The sequence below is a fragment of the Bufo bufo genome, chromosome 2 (assembly GCF_905171765.1).
Source record: "Bufo bufo chromosome 2, aBufBuf1.1, whole genome shotgun sequence".
Lineage (NCBI taxonomy): Eukaryota > Metazoa > Chordata > Amphibia > Anura > Bufonidae > Bufo > Bufo bufo.
Window position 1 is genome coordinate 766950413 of NC_053390.1, and position 18952 is coordinate 766969364.

An 18952-nucleotide genomic window follows, 5' to 3' on the forward strand; every position below is an offset into this window, starting at 1 on the left:
AAAATGAAGACACAAAAACATAATTTTTGTTTTGAAAAATGCTTTATTACGTAAAACTGAATAAAAAAAATAAAAATACCCATATTTGGTACTGTCACATCCGTATCGACCTGTTCTTATGAACTATCCTGGAAGAGCTAAAAAATCATATGTACCCCAAAATAGTACGTATAATACTGTCACCTCATCCCGTAGTTTGCAAAAGCGGGCCACTTTTTGGAAGTTTCTACTGTAGGGATGCATCAGGGGGTCTTCAAATGTGACATGGTGCCTACAAACAAATCCAGCAAAATCTGGCCTCCAAAAACCATATGGCACTTCTTTCCTTTTGAGCCCTTCTGTGTACCAATACAGCAGTTTATGACCATGTATGGGGTGTTTCTGTAAACTGAAGAATCAGGGTAATAAATATTGAGCTTTGTTTGGCTGTTAACCATTGATACATTACAGGAAAATCTTCGAAAAAAAGTGAAATTTTGAAATTTCAACTCCATTTTCTTTTAATTCTTATGGAACACCTAAAGGGTTAACAAAGTTTATAAAATTAGTTTTGAATAATTTGAGGGGAGTAGTTTCTAATGGGGTCATTTATGGGTGGTTTGTATTATTTAAGCCCCACAAAATGACTTTATAACTGAATTAGTACTTTAAAAAGTGGGTTTGGAAATTTTCTTTAAGAATTTCAAAATTGCTTCTAAAATTCTAAGCCTTATAAGATCCTAAAAAATAAAAATGACATTTACAAAATGATGCTAACATCACAAAATAACTATTTTAAGAGGTATCACTATCCGTTTTAAAATCAAAATAATAAAAATTTTGGAAATAGTGCATTTTTCTAAATCTTCCATAAATTTGGTAAAGGTAAAGGTAAAACATATTGACTCAAATTTACCACTAACATGAAGTACAATATGTTACGAGAAAACAGCAGTCCAGAGCTATTACCAGATAAAGTGAAACATGTCAGATTTGCAAAATGTGGTCTGATCCATGTGGTGAAAACTGGGATGGTCTTGAGGGGGTTAAATTGTGTCTCAAAATAAAATTTTCACATTAGCATTTATTTGGAGTGTGTTGCATTTTTTCTGGATGATTTATGGCCTGGAGAGTCCTTCAACGAGCACCTCCCTTAGGGCTCATGCATGCAGCCATAGCCATTTTTGCAGTCCACAAATTGCAGATCTGCAAAACACGGATATAGGTCATGTGCGTAACACATTTTGCGCAACGGAACGTTCAGGCCATAATAAGACTGTCTGTAATGCGGACAAGAATAGGGCATTTTCTATATTCTTGCAGATGGCTTGGACATCCGACCTGCAAAAAATCAGATCGGATGCGGACAAAAACAAAGTTCGTGTGCGTGAGCCTTTAGGGTGTGCGGCTCCACTATGCCCCATGTTCAATTTTGTGAAGATATAAAAGACATTGCATTTTGTTAATTCATGTACTCTTTGCAGTGGTGTAACTAGAAATGACTGGTCCCCACAGCAAATTTTTGACCAGCCCCCCTCCCTCCAAAAACTTGGAAACCCCCACTCCTGTGGCTAGTCAAGATCAATCTCTCAGATGAGGCCCAGCAGCGGCTCTGTCTGTTTATTATAGTGTCACTGTATATAATGTCACTGTATAATACTGTTGAGGTGGCCCTGACAATAAAATCTTTTAATCCTCATCCTGGGTGGGCCCCTTCTGAGTTTGGGCCCCAAAGAAGCCCCTTCCCCTGCCTTCTCTATAGCTACGCCCCTGACTCTTTGTTATCATAGGACAGGCATTAAAGGGGTTGTCTAGCCGTTAATATTGATGACCTATCGTCAGGATAGGTCATCAATATCTGATTGGCGGGGGTCCAACACTAGGGACCCCTGACGATCAGCTGTTTTAGGCCTCTTTCACACTACAGTATGTCCATTTCAGTGTTTTGCGTTCCGTTTTTCACGGATCCGTTGTCCCGTTTTTGGGTTCCGTTGTGTCTCCGTTTCCGTTTAGTATGTCCGCAAAAACCTTTCAGTATGGTTTCCGTATGGTTCCTGTATACGGTCCGTTTTTCACGGATCAAAAATGGAAGCCACCTGTATTTGTGCTCAGCCAAAGTTTGGCAACAAGAAACACATGGCCACAGTGGGCTGGGCCTAGCATTTGTTAATGACGGATCCGCAAAAAACGGATGACATACGGATGACATACGGATGCCTTCCGTATGCATTCCGTTTTTTTGCGGACCCATTGACTTTAATGGAGCCACGGACCGTGATTTGCGGACAAACATAGGACATGTTCTATCTTTCCACGGCACGGAAATACTGAAATACTGAAACGGAATGCACACGGAGACACTTCAGTATTTTTTGCTGAACCATTGAAATGAATGGTTCAGTATCTGTTCCGTATACTGAACTCAAAAAACGTCCAGTATACTGAACGCAAAATACTGTAGTGTGAAAGAGGCCTTAAGAAGAGCTTGCGCTCCATGTGAGCACAGCTTCCTCGTCATTAGATTGCACTTCATTAGTCCAGTGTAATATAAGTATCGCTCCATTCAAGTGGAGGGCTGCCTCCTTGTCAAACAGCTGATTGGTGGGGGGTGTCGGTTTTTTGGACCCCTGTCAATCTGATATTGATGACCTATCCTGACGATAGGTCATCAATAATAACGGCTGGACAACCCCTTTAAGGCAGCAAATGTGAATTTTAAAAATTAATAGGGTTTTTATTATTTGTTTTCGTCAGCCTGAAAATGGAATCTAACCCTAAAAGAGCAAGATCTGATGTTGGTTACATTCGTCTGTGTGACTCCGTTGGTCATACTGCTGAGCAACTTATTTACCCCATCATAAAGGCAGAAGAGTCAATCCGGGTAATGTTTGAACATCAGAAAGAATCATTGATGAATATTCTCTGCAAAAAAGGAATTACATTGTGTCCAGCAACAGAACATAATTTCGTGGAGGGTAACATTTTTATTCAGTGTGAACCATTTTCAAAATGGAATGATAAAACGCTAAAAACATACACAGATGATGTTAACTTGAAGCTACAAAATTTTAACATTCAAAGTGTTTCAATTGATCATGTAATGGAACAGTCAACACTTTCCCAGCCAATAATTCCAGGTAATTGTATGATATTATACTAAGTTTTATTTACAGAATTACCAGGTCTTGCAACAGGATAACCACAGACACGTCTCAGAAACACATTCCTCAATTGTTCTATACAAGTTTCAGATCTATTGGTGTACAAAGTTTTAATTAAATGTGATACCTTTTACAAATGCACACCTTTGATGGCTTTATGTGAAAACAATAAATCTCTTTAAGTTTTGAGGTGATCATCATGTTCTGACCCCACCTATCTAAATGTGCAGCAGAATATGTTGCCACTGTATAAATAAAGATTATTATTATTAAAGATGGCTATACACTTAAAGGAATTGTAAAATAATTCACTATTGATGACCTTTCCTCAGGATAGACCATCAATATCTAATCAGCAGAGATCTGACACCCTGCACCCCCCCCCCCCCCCCACCTCCAGTACCGAAACTACACAGCTTTGTCCACTGTGTAGTGGATAGAACTGGTTACTGCAGTGCTGCTCTTACTGAAGTGAATTGGGGCAGTGCTACAGTACTTCTTTGCCAACTCTAAATCCCAAATCAATGTGATTGACTGGATGATCCAACCAATCAATATGGCCATTCCACTGGTAAAATGCCTGTATTAGATGCCTATTAGCACCTCCAAACAGCACAGTGGTGGTACTATATGTTCTCTACTGCTCTTTACTTGTGCCAAGGTGAGCACTTTCTCTTTTGGACACCAGGTGAGGCCTACTCAATTTTAGTTTTCTCAATTACACTGTGTCCTATACAGAACCCTTGAAGAAGCCGCCATCTAATAAATAGACAGTAATGTGCATCCTTCAGAAACTCTGCCTGTTATATATGAGAACTTGCTGTATCTGTGATATTTTGTTGCTTTTTATTCATCTTAATTTCTTATCCGTCTCATTGGGGGACACAGGCTTGACCATGGGTATAGCTGTTGGCGCTAGGAGGCAGACACTAAGCACAAAGGTGTGAGCTCCTCCCCTTCAGCTATACCCTTCCTACTTTTGACTAAGCAAAATCAGTTTTAGCTTAATGTCTGTAGGAGGCAGACCTCCCTGCGTTGCATGTCTGCTGTTTTTTGTTGTTTTTGTTGCTTTTTTTGTTTTGTTTTTTTTCTAGCGGGAGTTTCAGGCAGTCTGTAAAACGGCCTGCACTCCCACCCAGGAGACGGGAGACCAGGGGGTCCCCCAAGCCCCCTGCTCCTTCCTGTTCTCCAGAAGCAAAGAAGGACCGGAGGTTCCTACAAAGCCTCTGTTTCCCGCCAGCGTTCGGATCACCACAGCCGTCCACCGCAAGTCCCCTCTGTTCTGGTGTAGCGTCCCACCACAAGGGGCCACACACCGAAGGTGGTGACCAGGCTGGAGCCAGGGGGGCAGAAGATGCTGGACAGGTGAGTATTTTAAAAAAAAAAAGAGGAGGAAAGGAATTTGGCCCCAAAGTGCTCCCCCCTTCCAGTACCCTCCCCTCCTCAAGTTACCTGGTCTCCACGAGGCTGGGCCCCTCCAAGAGGTTGCTGCTGGAGGGAGAGGGGGGCGTGGGGGGTGATGCAGGGTGACGGAACAGTCCAGTTGCCCTGTAGCATGTGTAGTGTACTAGAGCAGGTACTTGCACTGTTTTGGGGGGGTCCGTTTTCCAGTGCCGGCAGGCAGGGCTCAGTGGCACATCAGGCTAATCCTGCTCGGCAGCTGCACACCGCGGCTCATCCTCCTGTGGCTTTATCTGTTTAAAACATCGCCGTATCGGCACTTCGGCTCGGTTCCGGGGCCATTGTTAATTAAGGACCCGGCTTCTGTGCGGTCTGCACCTTCAGTGCCCCCGCGGCTTATTTTTCCCTGGCTGGTGTATAGGTTCGGCCGGGAATGCGGGCTTGTGTACCAGTGAGCGGGGGGCGGTGCCAGAGATGGAGGGCGGGCGCTGTGGGCCGGCGTCATTTTGGGGGCAGTGCAGATGAGCACCTGGCGGGAAACTGACGAGCTGGTCTTGCTGCTTGGAGGGAAACAGGCTGGGTAAGTGCTGTTTGTCCCTTCTTACAGGGCCTAACTTCCCTTTTTCCTCATTTAGGTGACAGGGTTGTCATTATGTCTGAGCCTAGGCCTCAGGTCCCGAAGCAAGCAATCCCATCTGTGCGTCAGCTTGTGAGTCGAGTCGTGCAAAATTTCCCCTCAGACAGACTCGCTCTGCTCTGCGTGTGCTGCACCGCCATCAAGTGGCTCAGCCCCAGACCCGATGGTTCCTGCTGCCCAGCCTATGGTAGAACCAGAATGGGCACGTTCCCTGTCTAGGGTGGTACAGGATGTCTCCAATACCAACAAGGCCATTGTGGAAATATTGTGGCATTTGTCGGCAAGGCAATTCTCTGACCGGTCCGACTCTGGGGAACATAGGGCACATGTCCATCGCGGCCATCCCGCAAAACGGGCCAGAACATCCTCCCCAAAAGGGTCTCTGTTTCTCCCGTTTCCTCGGCCTCTCCTCCTCCTGCTAGAGAGTCTCACTCCAATGTGTCCTCAGTGGAAGAGGCATGTTCTGAGGAGGGGGCTCAGATGAGGATGTTGTCTCGCCGGAGGGTCAGATGTCCAAACTGTTCTTCATGGTTGACAATCTTATTACAGCAGATATCGAGATGTTGCAGGTTGAGGATCCCGCACCGTCATCTGCCAGCTCGGAAGTTTCCATTAGAAGGTCCCGTCGCTCGCACGAGTGTTTCCCAACCACCAGGAGTTTGAATCCAAGGAGTGGAATTTCACTGATAGACGTTTTACCTTGCCAAAATGCTTAAACGTCCTTTATCCTTTTCCGGAGGATTTGACTAAGAAATGGTCATCCTCACCGATAGTGGACCGGCCAGTTTCCCGCTTGGCTAAACATACTACCTTGCCAATGTCGGATGGGGCTACTTTCTCGGATATCAGAGATAAGAAGCTGGAAGCATTTGCAAAATCTGCCTTTGAGGCAGTGAGCACAGAACCACAGCCGGTGTTTGCCTCTACATGGGTGAGTAAGGCTATGGGGGAGTGGGCAAGTAATTTACGTCAGGGTCTCGACTCGGTAGTCCCCAGGGGGAAACTTGCAGATATGGCCCTGCAGCTCTTTCATGCCATTGCGTGTATTTGTGAAGCTTCTTTGGACATGGCCAGGCTTATGACTTGTTTGTCAGCCCTGTTGGTGGCTATTCGCGTACCCTATGGCTCTCCTGCTGGGCGGCAGATAATGCTTCAAAGCGGACCCCGATGGCCCTCTCCTTTACCGGCAGCAGAATTTTTGGTAAGCACCTGGATGAGATAATTTCAGACGCTACAGGTGGCTACTCCACTGCAGTGGCGTGCCTCAATCACCATGGCGGCACTCAGAGCCCGGAAGCCATGGTGGAGACGGCGCTGATTCTCAGTGCCGGAACATGTTTTTCCACCCAGCTATCGGCAGTTCATATACCCGGCGTCGACAACTGAATCGCAGACTTCCTCAGCCGGGAGCGTCTCGATCCCGGCGAGTGGGCTCTTCACCCACAGGTCTTTCAAGCCATCTACGAGCGGTGGGGTCGGCCGGATGTGGATCTTATGGCCTCCCGCTTCAACAAGGTTGATTACTTCATTGCGTGGTCCAGGGACCCCATGGCCCTGGCGTGCGACACGCTGGTGATTCCGTGGAGTCAGTTTATGTTTCCTTACATGATCCGGCCTCTTCCTCTCATTCCGCGTCTCCTCTGGAAGATCAGGGACTGCCTGTCATTCTCGTGGCCCCAGATAGGCCACGCCAGGTGTGGCATGCGTCTCTAGTCGCCCTTCTCACCGACGAACTCTTGCGTCTTCATCTTCGGGAGGACCTTCTGTCAAAGGAGCCGATCTTCCACCCGAATTTAGGGTCACTACATTTAACAGCATGGCTGTTGAAGCCGCCACACTAAAGGTTAGGGCCAGGAAGCCGTCGTCGTCCAGAATCTACCAGTGGACCTGGAAGTCCTACTTTAGCTGGTGAGAGTGGCATCAACAGACTCCCATTCGGTTCTCTTTGACACGACTCTTGGCTTTCCTGCAGTCGGGCATAGATTTGGGGCTGGCTCTTAGTTCCCTCAAAGGGCAAGTTTTGGCTCTTTCCGTTCTTTTTGAGCAGAATTTGGCTTTACTTTCGGCGGTTCGGACTTTTCTGCAGTGGGCGGCGCATGCTGCTCCCCCTTTCCATCCTTCATTGGACCCTTGGGATCTCAATCTAGTGCTCAGCATTCTCCAGTCTTCTCTGTTTGAGCCCTTGCAGCAGGTGTCGCTTCGCTTCCTGTCATACAAGGTGGCATTTTTGATGACAATCCATCTGTAGGGTGTCGGAACTTGAATCTCTTTCTTGTCGGTTGCCTTTTCTGATCCTCCATCGGGATAGGGTGGTCCTTCGCCCTGTGCAGTCCTTCTTGCTGAAGGTGGTGTCGGCATTCCATCTAAATGAGGAAATTGTTCTCCCTTCGTTTTGTCGCGACCCGTCTCATCCTCGGGAGAGGTTGCTCCACACTCTGGATTTGGTACGGGCCATTCACGTCTATCTGTCGCAGACGGCATCTTTTCTGCAGACGGATTCCCTGTTTGGTATTCCAGAAGGGCCGAGATAAGGGCTGGTAGCATCAAAGATAGGGCTGGTAGCATCAAAGACGTGTCTCTGGGTCGTAGAGTTTTGCAGACGGCTGTTCTCTGATTGGCAGGAGGGTTTCTGGTTATGCCCACCCTTGGGGACTGCTCTGTAACATCCGATTGTCAAGCCTGTGTCCCCCAATGAGACAGATGAGAAAACTAGATTTTTGTACTTACCGGAAAATCTGGTTCTCCTCCGTTGATTGGGGGACACCCATTCTTTTGTTTTGGGGCCCTTTTGGGGCCTGTGTGGTTCTGGGTTTCTACATAGTGTAATTTTGTATGTTGCTTCTCCTACTGCTTTTGCACTAACTGATTTAGCTTAGTCCCTGTAGGAAGGGTATAGCTGAAGGGGAGGAGCTTACACTTTTTGTGATTAGTGTCCACCTCCTAGTGGCAACAGCTATACCCATGGTCAAACCTGTGTCTCTCAATGAACGAAGAGAAACAGAATTTACGTTAAGTACAAAAATCTAGTTTTAATTTTATGATAGCATTTTAGAGATTTCGAACCAATTACCAGTTTTCCAAAGAATTATGATCTCAAATTACAATGGGTTCAACATACAAAGGTCATCCTGGAACCAATTAATATTCTATCTTGAGGGACCTCTGTATATACAGTCATGATCAAAAGTTTAAGACCACTTGAAAAATGGCAAAAAAATCCTATTTAGCATGGCTGGATCTTAACAAGGTTCCAAGTAGAGCTTCAACATGCAACAAGAAGAAATGGGAGTGAGACAAAACATTTTTTGAGCATTCAATTTAATGAAAACAACGAATAAACAGAAACAGGCTGTTTTTTAGCTGATCAAAAGTTTAGGACCACACCTTCAAAAAAAAAAACTAAACCCCCCCAAAACAGAAATCCAACTTCCAAACATGAACTCAGTAATGAGTAGCTCCACCGTTATTGTTTATCACTTTTTCGATAATGTTTTGGCATGCTAGATGCAAGCGTTTCCATGAGGTGAGTGGAAACATTTCTCCAAGTGGTGAAGATGGCCGCACGAAGGCCAGCCCATCTACTGTCTGGAACTGTTGTCCATTTTGGTAAACTTCCCTTGCCATCCATCCCCAAAGGTTCTCAATTGGATTTAGATCAGGGGAACACGCAGGATGGGCCAAAAGAGTGATTTTATTCTCCTGGAAGAAGTCCCTTGTCCTGCGGGCATTGTGTACTGTAGCGTTGAAAAACCCAGTCGTTACCACACAGACGAGGGCCCTCAGTCATGAGGAATGCTCTCTGCAACTCTGCAATCTGGACATAACCAGCGGCCGTTTGACGCCTCTGCACTTCCTGAAGCTCCATTGTTCCACTGAAGGAAAAAGCACCCCAGACCATTATGGCGCCCCCTCCACTGTGGCGCTTAGAAAACATCTCAGGTGGGATCTGCTTGTCATGCCAGTAATGTTGGAAACCATCAGGACCATCAAGGTTAAATTTTTTCTCATCAGAGAATAAAACTTTCTTCCACCTTTGAATGTCCCATGTTTGGTGCTCTCTTGCAAAATCCAAACGAGCAGTTCTGTGGCGTTCAAGGAGACGATGTTTTTGAAGACGTTTTTTGTTTTTGAAGCCCTTCAGTCTCAGGAGCTGTCTGATGGTTATGAAGCTGCAGTCAGCACCAGTAAAGGGCCTTAATTTGGGTCGAGGATCATCCAGTGTCTTGACGGACAGCCAATTGGATCCTCCGGCTCAATGCTGATGAAATTTTTTGGGGTCTTCCACTTGACTTCTTTGTTCCATAACCCTCAGGATTAGAGTTGAGCGAACACCTGGATGTTCGGGTTCGAGAAGTTCGGCCGAACTTCCCGGAAATGTTCGGGTTTGGGATCCGAAAACGATCCGAACTTCGTCCCGAACCCGAACCCCATTGAAGTCAATGGGGACCCGAACTTTTGGGCACTAAAAAGGCTGTAAAACAGCCCAGGAAAGAGCTAGAGGGCTGCAAAAGGCAGCAACATGTAGGTAAATCCCCTGCAAACAAATGTGGATAGGGAAATGAATTAAAATAAAAATAAAAAAAATAAAAATGAACCAATATCAATTGGACAGAGGTCCCATAGCAGAGAATCTGGCTTCACGTCAGCAGAGAATCAGTCTCTTCATGTCATAGCAAAGAATGTGGCTTCATGTCAGCAGAGAATCAGTCTCTTCATGCCATAGCAGAGAATCTGGCTTCATGTCAGCGCAGAATCAGTCTTCATGTCATAGCAGAGAATCAGGCTTCACGTCACCCACCACTGGAACAGGCCACTGTCACACATTTAGGCCCCGGCACCCAGGCAGAGGAGAGAGGTCCCGTAACAGAGAATCTGGCCTTATGTCAGCGCAGAATCTGTCTTCATGTCATAGCAGAGAATCAGGTTTCACGTCACCCACCACTGGAACAGGCCACTGTCACACATTTAGGCCCAGGCAGAGGAGAGAGGTCCCGTAACAGAGAATCTGGCCTTATGTCAGCGCAGAATCTGTCTTCATGTCATAGCAGAGAATCAGGCTTCACGTCACCCACCACTGGAACAGGCCCCTGTCACACATTTAGGCCCAGGCACCCAGGCAGAGGAGAGAGGTCCCGTAACAGAGAATCTGGCCTTATGTCAGCGCAGAATCTGTATTCATGTCATAGCAGAGAATCAGGCTTCACGTCACCCACCACTGGAACAGGCCACTGTCACACATTTAGGCCCCGGCACCCAGACAGAGGAGAGCGGTCCCGTAACAGAGAATCTGGCCTTATGTCAGCGCAGAATCTGTCTTCATGTCATAGCAGAGAATCAGGCTTCACGTCACCCACCACTGGAACAGGCCACTGTCACACATTTAGGCCCAGGCACCCAGGCAGAGGAGAGAGGTCCCGTAACAGAGAATCTGGCCTTATGTCAGCGCAGAATCTGTATTCATGTCATAGCAGAGAATCAGGCTTCACGTCACTCACCACTGGAACAGGCCACTGTCACACATTTAGGCCCCGGCACCCAGACAGAGGAGAGCGGTCCCGTAACAGAGAATCTGGCCTTATGTCAGAGCAGAATCTGTATTCATGTCATAGCAGAGAATCAGGCTTCACGTCACCCACCACTAGAACAGGCCACTGTCACATATTTAGGCCCAGGCACCCAGGCAGAGGAGAGAGGTCGCGTAACAGAGAATCTGGCTTCATGTCAGCACAGAATAAGTCTTCATGTCATAGCAGAGAATCAGGCTTCACGTCACCCACCACTGGAACAGGCCACTGTCACACATTTAGGCCCCGGCACCCAGACAGAGGAGAGGTTCATTCAACTTTGGGTTGCCCCACAATATAATGGTAAAATGAAATTAAAAATAGTATTGAATGAGGAAGTGCCCTGGAGTAGAATAATATATTGTTAAGGGGAGGTAGTTAATATCTAATCTGCACAAGGGATGGACAGGTCCTGTGGGATCCATGCCTGGTTCATTTTTATGAATGTCAGCTTGTCCACATTGGCTGTAGACAGGCGGCTGCGTTTGTCTGTAATGACGCCCCCTGCCGTGCTGAATACACGTTCAGACAAAACGCTGGCCGCCGGGCAGGCCAGCACCTCCAAGGCATAAAAGGCTAGCTCTGGCCACGTGGACAATTTGGAGACCCAGAAGTTGAATGGGGCCGAACCATCAGTCAGTACGTGGAGGGGTGTGCACAGGTACTGTTCCACCATGTTAGTGAAATGTTGCCTCCTGCTAACACGTTCCGTATCAGGTGGTGGTGCAGTTAGCTGTGGCGTGGTGACAAAACTTTTCCACATCTCTGCCATGCTAACCCTGCCCTCAGAGGAGCTGGCCGTGACACAGCTGCGTTGGCGACCTCTTGCTCCTCCTCTGCCTTCGCCTTGGGCTTCCACTGGTTCCCCTGTGACATTTGGGAATGCTCTCAGTAGCGCGTCTACCAACGTGCGCTTGTACTCGCGCATCTTCCTATCACGCTCCAGTGTAGGAAGTAAGGTGGGCACATTGTCTTTGTACCGGGGATCCAGCAGGGTGGCAACCCAGTATTCCGCACACGTTAAAATGTGGGCAACTCTGCTGTCGTTGCGCAGGCACTGCAGCATGTAGTCGCTCATGTGTGCCAGGCTGCCCAGAGGTAAGGACAAGCTGTCCTCTGTGGGAGGCGTATCGTCATCGTCCTGTGTTTCCCCCCAGCCACGCACCAGTGATGGGCCCGAGCTGCTTTGGGTGCCACCCCGCTGTGAACATGCTTCATCCTCATCCTCCTCCACCTCATCCTCGTCCTCCTCGTCCTCCAGTAGTGGGCCCTGTCTGGCCACATTTGTACCTGGCCTCTGGTGTTGCAAAAAACCTCCCTCTGAGTCACTTTGAAGAGACTGGCCTGAAAGTGCTAAAAATGACCCCTCTTCCTCCTCTTCCTCCTGGGCCACCTCCTCTTCCATCATCGCCCTAAGTGTTTTCTCAAGGAGACATAGAAGTGGTATTGTAACGCTGATAACGGCGTCATCGCCACTGGCCATGTTGGTGGAGTACTCGAAACAGCGCAACAGGGCACACAGGTCTCGCATGGAGGCCCAATCATTGGTGGTGAAGTGTGTCTGATCCGCAGTGCGACTGACCCGTGCGTGCTGCAGCTGAAACTCCACTATGGCCTGCTGCTGCTCTCACAGTCTGTCCAGCATGTGCAAGGTGGAGTTCCATCTGGTGGGCACGTCGCATATGAGGCGGTGAGCGGGAAGGCCGAAGTTACGCTGTAGCGCAGACAGGCGAGCAGCGGCAGGGTGTGAACGCCGGAAGCGCGAACAGACGGCCCGCACTTTATGCAGCAGCTCTGACATGTCGGGGTAGTTGCGAATGAACTTCTGCACCACCAAATTCAGCACATGCGCCAGGCAAGGGATGTGCGTCAAACCGGCTAGTCCCAGAGCTGCAACGAGATTTCGCCCATTATCGCACACCACCAGGCCGGGCTTGAGGCTCACCGGCAGCAACCACTCGTCGGTCTGTTGTTCTATACCCCGCCACAACTCCTGTGCGGTGTGGGGCCTGTCCCCCAAACATATGAGTTTCAGAATGGCCTGCTGACGTTTACCCCGTGCTGTGCTGAAGTTGGTGGTGAAGGTGTGTGGCTGACTGGATGAGCAGGTGGAAGAAGAGGAGGAGGAAGCTGAGTAGGAGGAGGAGGAGACAGGAGGCAAAGAATGTTGCCCTGCGATCCTTGGCGGCGGAAGGACGTGCGCCAAACAGCTCTCCGCCTGGGGCCCAGCCGCCACTACATTTACCCAGTGTGCAGTTAGGGAGATATAGCGTCCCTGGCCGTGCTTACTGGTCCACGTATCTGTGGTTAGGTGGACCTTGCCACAGATGGCGTTGCGCAGTGCACACTTGATTTTATCGGATACTTGGTTGTGCAGGGAAGGCACGGCTCTCTTGGAGAAGTAGTGCCGGCTGGGAACAACATACTGTGGGACAGCAAGTGACATGAGCTGTTTGAAGCTGTGTGTGTCCACCAGCCTAAATGACAGCATTTCATAGGCCAGTAGTTTAGAAATGCTGGCATTCAGGGCCAGGGATCGAGGGTGGCTAGGTGGGAATTTACGCTTTCTCTCAAATGTTTGTGAGATGGAGAGCTGAACGCTGCCGTGTGACATGGTTGAGATGCTTGGTGACGCAGGTGGTGGTGTTGGTGGTACATCCCATGTTTGCTGGGCGGCAGGTGCCAACGTTCCTCCAGAGGCGGAGGAAGAGGCCGAAGGCGGCGGCAGCAGCAGAAGAGGCCGAGGCAGCAGCAGCAGAAGAGGTAGCAGGGGGAGCCTGAGTGACTTCTTTGTTTTTAAGGTGTTTACTCCACTGCAGTTCATGCTTTGCATGCAGGTGCCTGGTCATGCAGGTTGTGCTAAGGTTCAGAACGTTAATGCCTCGCTTCAGGCTCTGATGGCACAGCGTGCAAACCACTCGGGTCTTGTCGTCAGCACATTGTTTGAAGAAGTGCCATGCCAGGGAACTCCTTGAAGCTGCCTTTGGGGTGCTCGGTCCCAGATGGCGGCGGTCAGTAGCAGGCGGAGTCTCTTGGCGGCGGGTGTTCTGATTTTGCCCACTGCTCCCTCTTTTGCTACGCTGTTGGCTCGGTCTCACCACTGCCTCTTCCTCCGAACTGTGAAAGTCAGTGGCACGACCTTCATTCCATGTGTGGTCTAGGACCTCATCGTCCCCTGCATCGTCTTCCACCCAGTCTTGACCCCTGACCTCCTGTTCAGTCTGCACACTGCAGAAAGACGCAGCAGTTGGCACCTGTGTTTCGTCATCAACAGAGACGTGCTGAGGTGGTATTCCCATGTCCTCATCATCAGGAAACATAAGTGGTTGTGCGTTAGTGCATTCTATCTCTTCCACCCCTGGTGAAGAGCTAGGTGGATGCCCTTGGGAAACCCTGGCAGCAGAGTCTTCAAACAGCATAAGAGACTGCTGCATACCTTGAGGCTCAGACAGTTTCCCTGATATGCATGGGGGTGATGTGACAGACTGATGGGCTTGGTTTTCATGCGCCATCTGTGCGCTTTCTGCAGAAGACTGGGTGGGAGATAATGTGAACGTGCTGGATGCACTGTCGGCCACCCAATTGACTAATGCCTGTACCTGATCAGGCCTTACCATCCTTAGAACGGCATTGGGCCCCACCAAATATCCCTGTAAATTCTGGCGGCTACTGGGACCTGAGGTAGTTGGTACACTAGGACGTGTGGCTGTGGCAGAACGGCCACGTCCTCTCCCAGCACCAGAGGGTCCACTAACACCACCACGACCATGTCCATGTCCATGTCCACGTCCGCGTCCGCGTCCCTTATTAGATGTTTTCCTCATTGTTCCCGTTCACCACAATTTTGAGAATGGCAAATTTGGGAATAGTTTTTCAACCCAGAAAAAAAAGTGTGCTTTTACGGTCACTACATATCACTTGAGCAGCTAAAACAGTACAGATTTGCTTGAATAGAAATGTGAGACCTGTTTTTTTTTGCACTGTGTGACAGGTTAAGGTTTAATCTCAGAATCAGACTTCTATCTGCACGGTAGCGTGTGTCTTAGGTTTTTCTGAATGACACTATCAATACCTTCAATGTAAGATATCCTTTTTGGGATAGATTTCAAGTAGGCCTCAAATACCAGAAACTAGTTATTTTGAGAATTGCAAATTTGGGAATAGTTTTTCAACCCAGAAAAAAAAGTGTGCTTTTACGGTCACTACAAATAACTTGAGCAGCTAAAACAGTACAGATTTGCTTGAATAGAAATGTGAGACCTGTTTTTTTTTGCACTGTGTGACAGGTTAAGGTTTAATCTCAGAATCAGACTTCTATCTGCACGGTAGCGTGTGTCTTAGGTTTTTCTGAATGACACTATCAATACCTTCAATGTAAGATATCCTTTTTGGGATAGATTTCAAGTAGGCCTCAAATACCAGAAACTAGTTATTTTGAGAATGGCAAATTTGGGAATGGTTTTTCAACCCAGAAAAAAAAGTGTGCTTTTACGGTCACTACAAATAACTTGACCAGCTAAAACAGTACAGATTTGGTTAAATAGAGATGTGAGGCCTGTTTTTTTTTGCGCTGTGTGACAGGTATAGGTTTAATCACAGAATCAGACTTCTATCAGCACGCTAGCGTGTGTCTTAGGTTTTTCTGAATGACACTATCACTAGCTTCAATGTAAGATATTCTTTTTGGGATAGATTTCAAGTAGGCCTCAAATACCAGAAACTAGTTATTTTGAGAATGGCAAATTTGGGAATGGTTTTTCAACCCAGAAAAAAAAGTGTGCTTTTACGGTCACTACAAATAACTTGACCAGCTAAAACAGTACAGATTTGGTTGAATAGAAATGTCAGGTCTATTTTTTAGGCGCTGGGTGACAGGCTCAACTTGCCCCTGATGTAATATATGGCCAAAAAATAACCACACTGTTGATGGTTAAATGCACTTGGGTGACACAGGCTCAGCCTGCACCAGATGTAGTATATGGCCAAAAAATAATCAGACTGTCGATGGTTAAATGCACTTCGGTGACACAGGCTCAGCCTGCAGCTGATGTAGTATATGGCCAAAAAATAACCAGACTGTTGATGGTTAAATGCACTTCGGTGACACAGGCTCAGCCTGCAGCTGATGTAGGATATAGCACAAAATAACCACACTATCGATGGTTAAATACACTTGGTGATAGCTTGTGCTGGCGCACCACAAGTCACAAAATGGCCGCCGATCACCCCAGAAAAAAAGTGATCTAAAAACGCTCTGGGCAGCCTCAAAAAAGTGAGCAAGTCAATAATAGCACTTCAATGATCCACAGCTGCAGATCGATCACAGAATGAAGTCTTTTGGAGGAGTTAATCTGCCTAATCTCGCCCTAACGTCGCAGCTGCAACCTCTCCCTATACTGATCATAGCAGAGTGACGTGCGGCGCTACGTGACTCCAGCTTAAATAGAGGCTGGGTCACATGCTGCACTGGCCAATCACAGCCATGCCAATAGTAGGCATGGCTGTGATGGCCTCTTGGGGCAAGTAGTATGACGCTTGTTGATTGGCTGCTTTGCAGCCTTTCAAAAAGCGCCAGGAAAGCACGGAACACCGAACCCGAACCCGGACTTTTACGAAAATGTTCGGGTTCGGGTCCGTGTCACGGACACCCCAAAATTCGGTACGAACCCGAACTATACAGTTCGGGTTCGCTCATCCCTACTCAGGATCATTTAAGAAATTCCAAATGACTGTCTTACTGCGTCCCACCTCAGCAGCGATGGCGAACTGTGAGAGACCCTGCTTATGCAGTTCAACAACCCGACAACGTTAAAAAAGGGAGAGTTTTTTTGCCTTTGCCATCACAACGTTTGATTACCTGACAGAAAATGACAATGAATCCACATCTTTGCACAGATTTGACCTTTTAAAGGCATGTGGTCCTAAAATTTGGATCAGCTGAAAAACAGCCTGTTTCAGTTTAATCGTTATTCTTAATTAATTGAATGCTCAAAAAATGTTTTGTCTCACTCTCATTTCTTCTTGTTGCATGTTGAAGCTCTACTTGGAACCTTGTTAAGATCCAACAATGTAAAATATGATTTTTTGCCATTTTTCAAGTGGTCTTAAACGTTTGATCAGGACTGTAATTTCTATAAAGTGCAAATACAAATTTTATAATACTATAAATTCTATATGACTAGTAATGAGGTCTTACCATAGTTAATAGTCTGATGTAACTGAATGATATGAAGAATGCATTCATATATATTTGATGTTAAAGGGTTTCTGTCACCCCACAAAACTCCTTTTTTTTTTTTTGGATAGTTAGATTCCTTATAGGGCGATATAGGAAAATATAATAGTCTTACTTACTTTCATGCGGCCGATTCTTTATAAAACGAAGTTTTATAATATGTAAATGAGGGCTCTACCAGCAAGTAGGGCGTCTACTTGCTGGTAGCCGCAGCAGAAAACCGCCCCCCTCGCCGTGTTGATTGACAGGGCCAGCCGGGATCTCCTCCTCCGGCCGGCCCTGTCAGTAATTCAAAAATCGCGCGCCTCTGGTCATTCGCGCAGGCGCTCTGAGATGAGGAGGCTCGTCTCCTCAGTGCGCCTGCGCCGATGACATCACCGAAAGAGAAGACGTCATCGGCGCAGGCGCACTGAGGGAGTGCTGAGGAGACGAGCCTCCTCATCTCAGAGCGCCTGCGCGAATGACCAGAGGCGCGCGATTTTTGAATTACTGACAGGGCCGGCCGGAGGAGGAGATCCCGGCTGGCCCTGTCAATCAACACGGCGAGGGGGCGGTTTTCTGCTGCGGCTACCAGCAAGTAGACGCCCTACTTGCTGGTAGAGCCCTCATTTACATATTATAAAACTTCGTTTTATAAAGAATCGGCTGCATGAAAGTAAGTAAGACTATTATATTCTCCTATATCGCCCTATAAGGAATCTAACTATCCCCAAAAAAAAAATGAGTTTTGTGGGGTGACAGAAACCCTTTAATATCTAACTCAATAACTAAACTTTTTTTTTAAAGAATTTGATGCCAGAATTTATGAACTGGAATCAAAATATCAACGCCATTTAAGTTCTTACCAGCAGTCAACCAAACAAGATACAATACCAGCAGACTTGCAAATTATTGGAACATTGCTGAAAGAATTAAAAGACATCAGAGTTTCAATTGCTGTGTTATCACACAATGGTTTGTATTTTCTTTTAAACTTTCTATTTGATAATAATCTAGTTTACATATGTATATGCTTATGTATGTTTTTTAAATATACAATTCTTCGGGAAAGTAGAAAATATGTTCCACCTCAAAATCATATGCCACAGTGCAAACGCATTAACCTTTTGGGTATTACTGTTACTCCACAGTAAAAATCCACATTTTCTGGTTGTTCACAATCAGCTCCTCTACGTTAATGATCGTTTGCAACAGAATTAGCATGCTGCAGATTTGAAAATCCACAGCATGCTCTGATTTCCATATTGAAAATGTCCACAGTATGTAAAATCTCATCCACATGCCTCATATGGTAATGCACTGAGAATTTTACCAGTGCAAATCTGCAAATGAGAACATACCCTAATTAATATCAAATTTTTTAAATGCTTTTAATAAACACCATGAATTTTAAAGTGTAACCGTCATGTTTTCATAAAAAAATCTATTGTAACATATGTTACTGCTGGTGGAGCATTATGCATAAAGCAATCTTTAGTTTCTTCACATACCACTGTTTTACTTGAGTTTTTCCCTTAGACCTCTTTCACACGGCCGTTTTTTTTTTCCCGTTTACTGGCCGTTTTTTGCGGTCCGTATACGGTCCGTATACGGAACCATTGATTTCAATGGGTCCGCAAAAAAAACGGAATGTACTCCGTATGCATTCCGTTTCCGTTTTTCAGTTTTTCCGTTCCGTTTTAACATAGAACATGTCCTATATTTGGCCGCAAATCACGTTCCGTGGCTCCATTAAAGTCTATGGGTCCGCAAAAAAACGGAATGCATACGGAAGTGCATCCGTATGTCTTCCGTATCCGTTCCGTTTTTTGCGGATCCATCTATTGAAAATGTTATGCCCAGCCCATTTTTTTCTATGAAATTACTGTATACTGTATTTGCCATACGGAAAAACGGAACGGAAAAACGGAACGGAAACGGAAACACAACGGAAACAAAAAACGGAACAACGGATCCGTTTAAAACGGACCGCAAA

The 18952-nt window shown here is 46.7% G+C and overlaps 1 protein-coding gene across 5 annotated transcripts in view; it reads left to right on the forward strand.

Annotated features, from left to right (window-relative positions):
• LOC120990319 overlaps positions 1-18952 on the forward strand; it is a 98201-nt gene that overhangs the window by 16343 nt on the left and 62906 nt on the right. For all 5 annotated transcript variants that reach the window (XM_040419056.1, XM_040419053.1, XM_040419054.1 and 2 more), the window contains exons 2-3: positions 2734-3116; positions 17764-17931. In XM_040419056.1, coding sequence (XP_040274990.1) covers positions 2741-3116; positions 17764-17931 — 544 coding nt within the window. In that variant the 5' untranslated portion in view covers positions 2734-2740. The remainder of the gene's footprint in view (positions 1-2733; positions 3117-17763; positions 17932-18952) is intronic.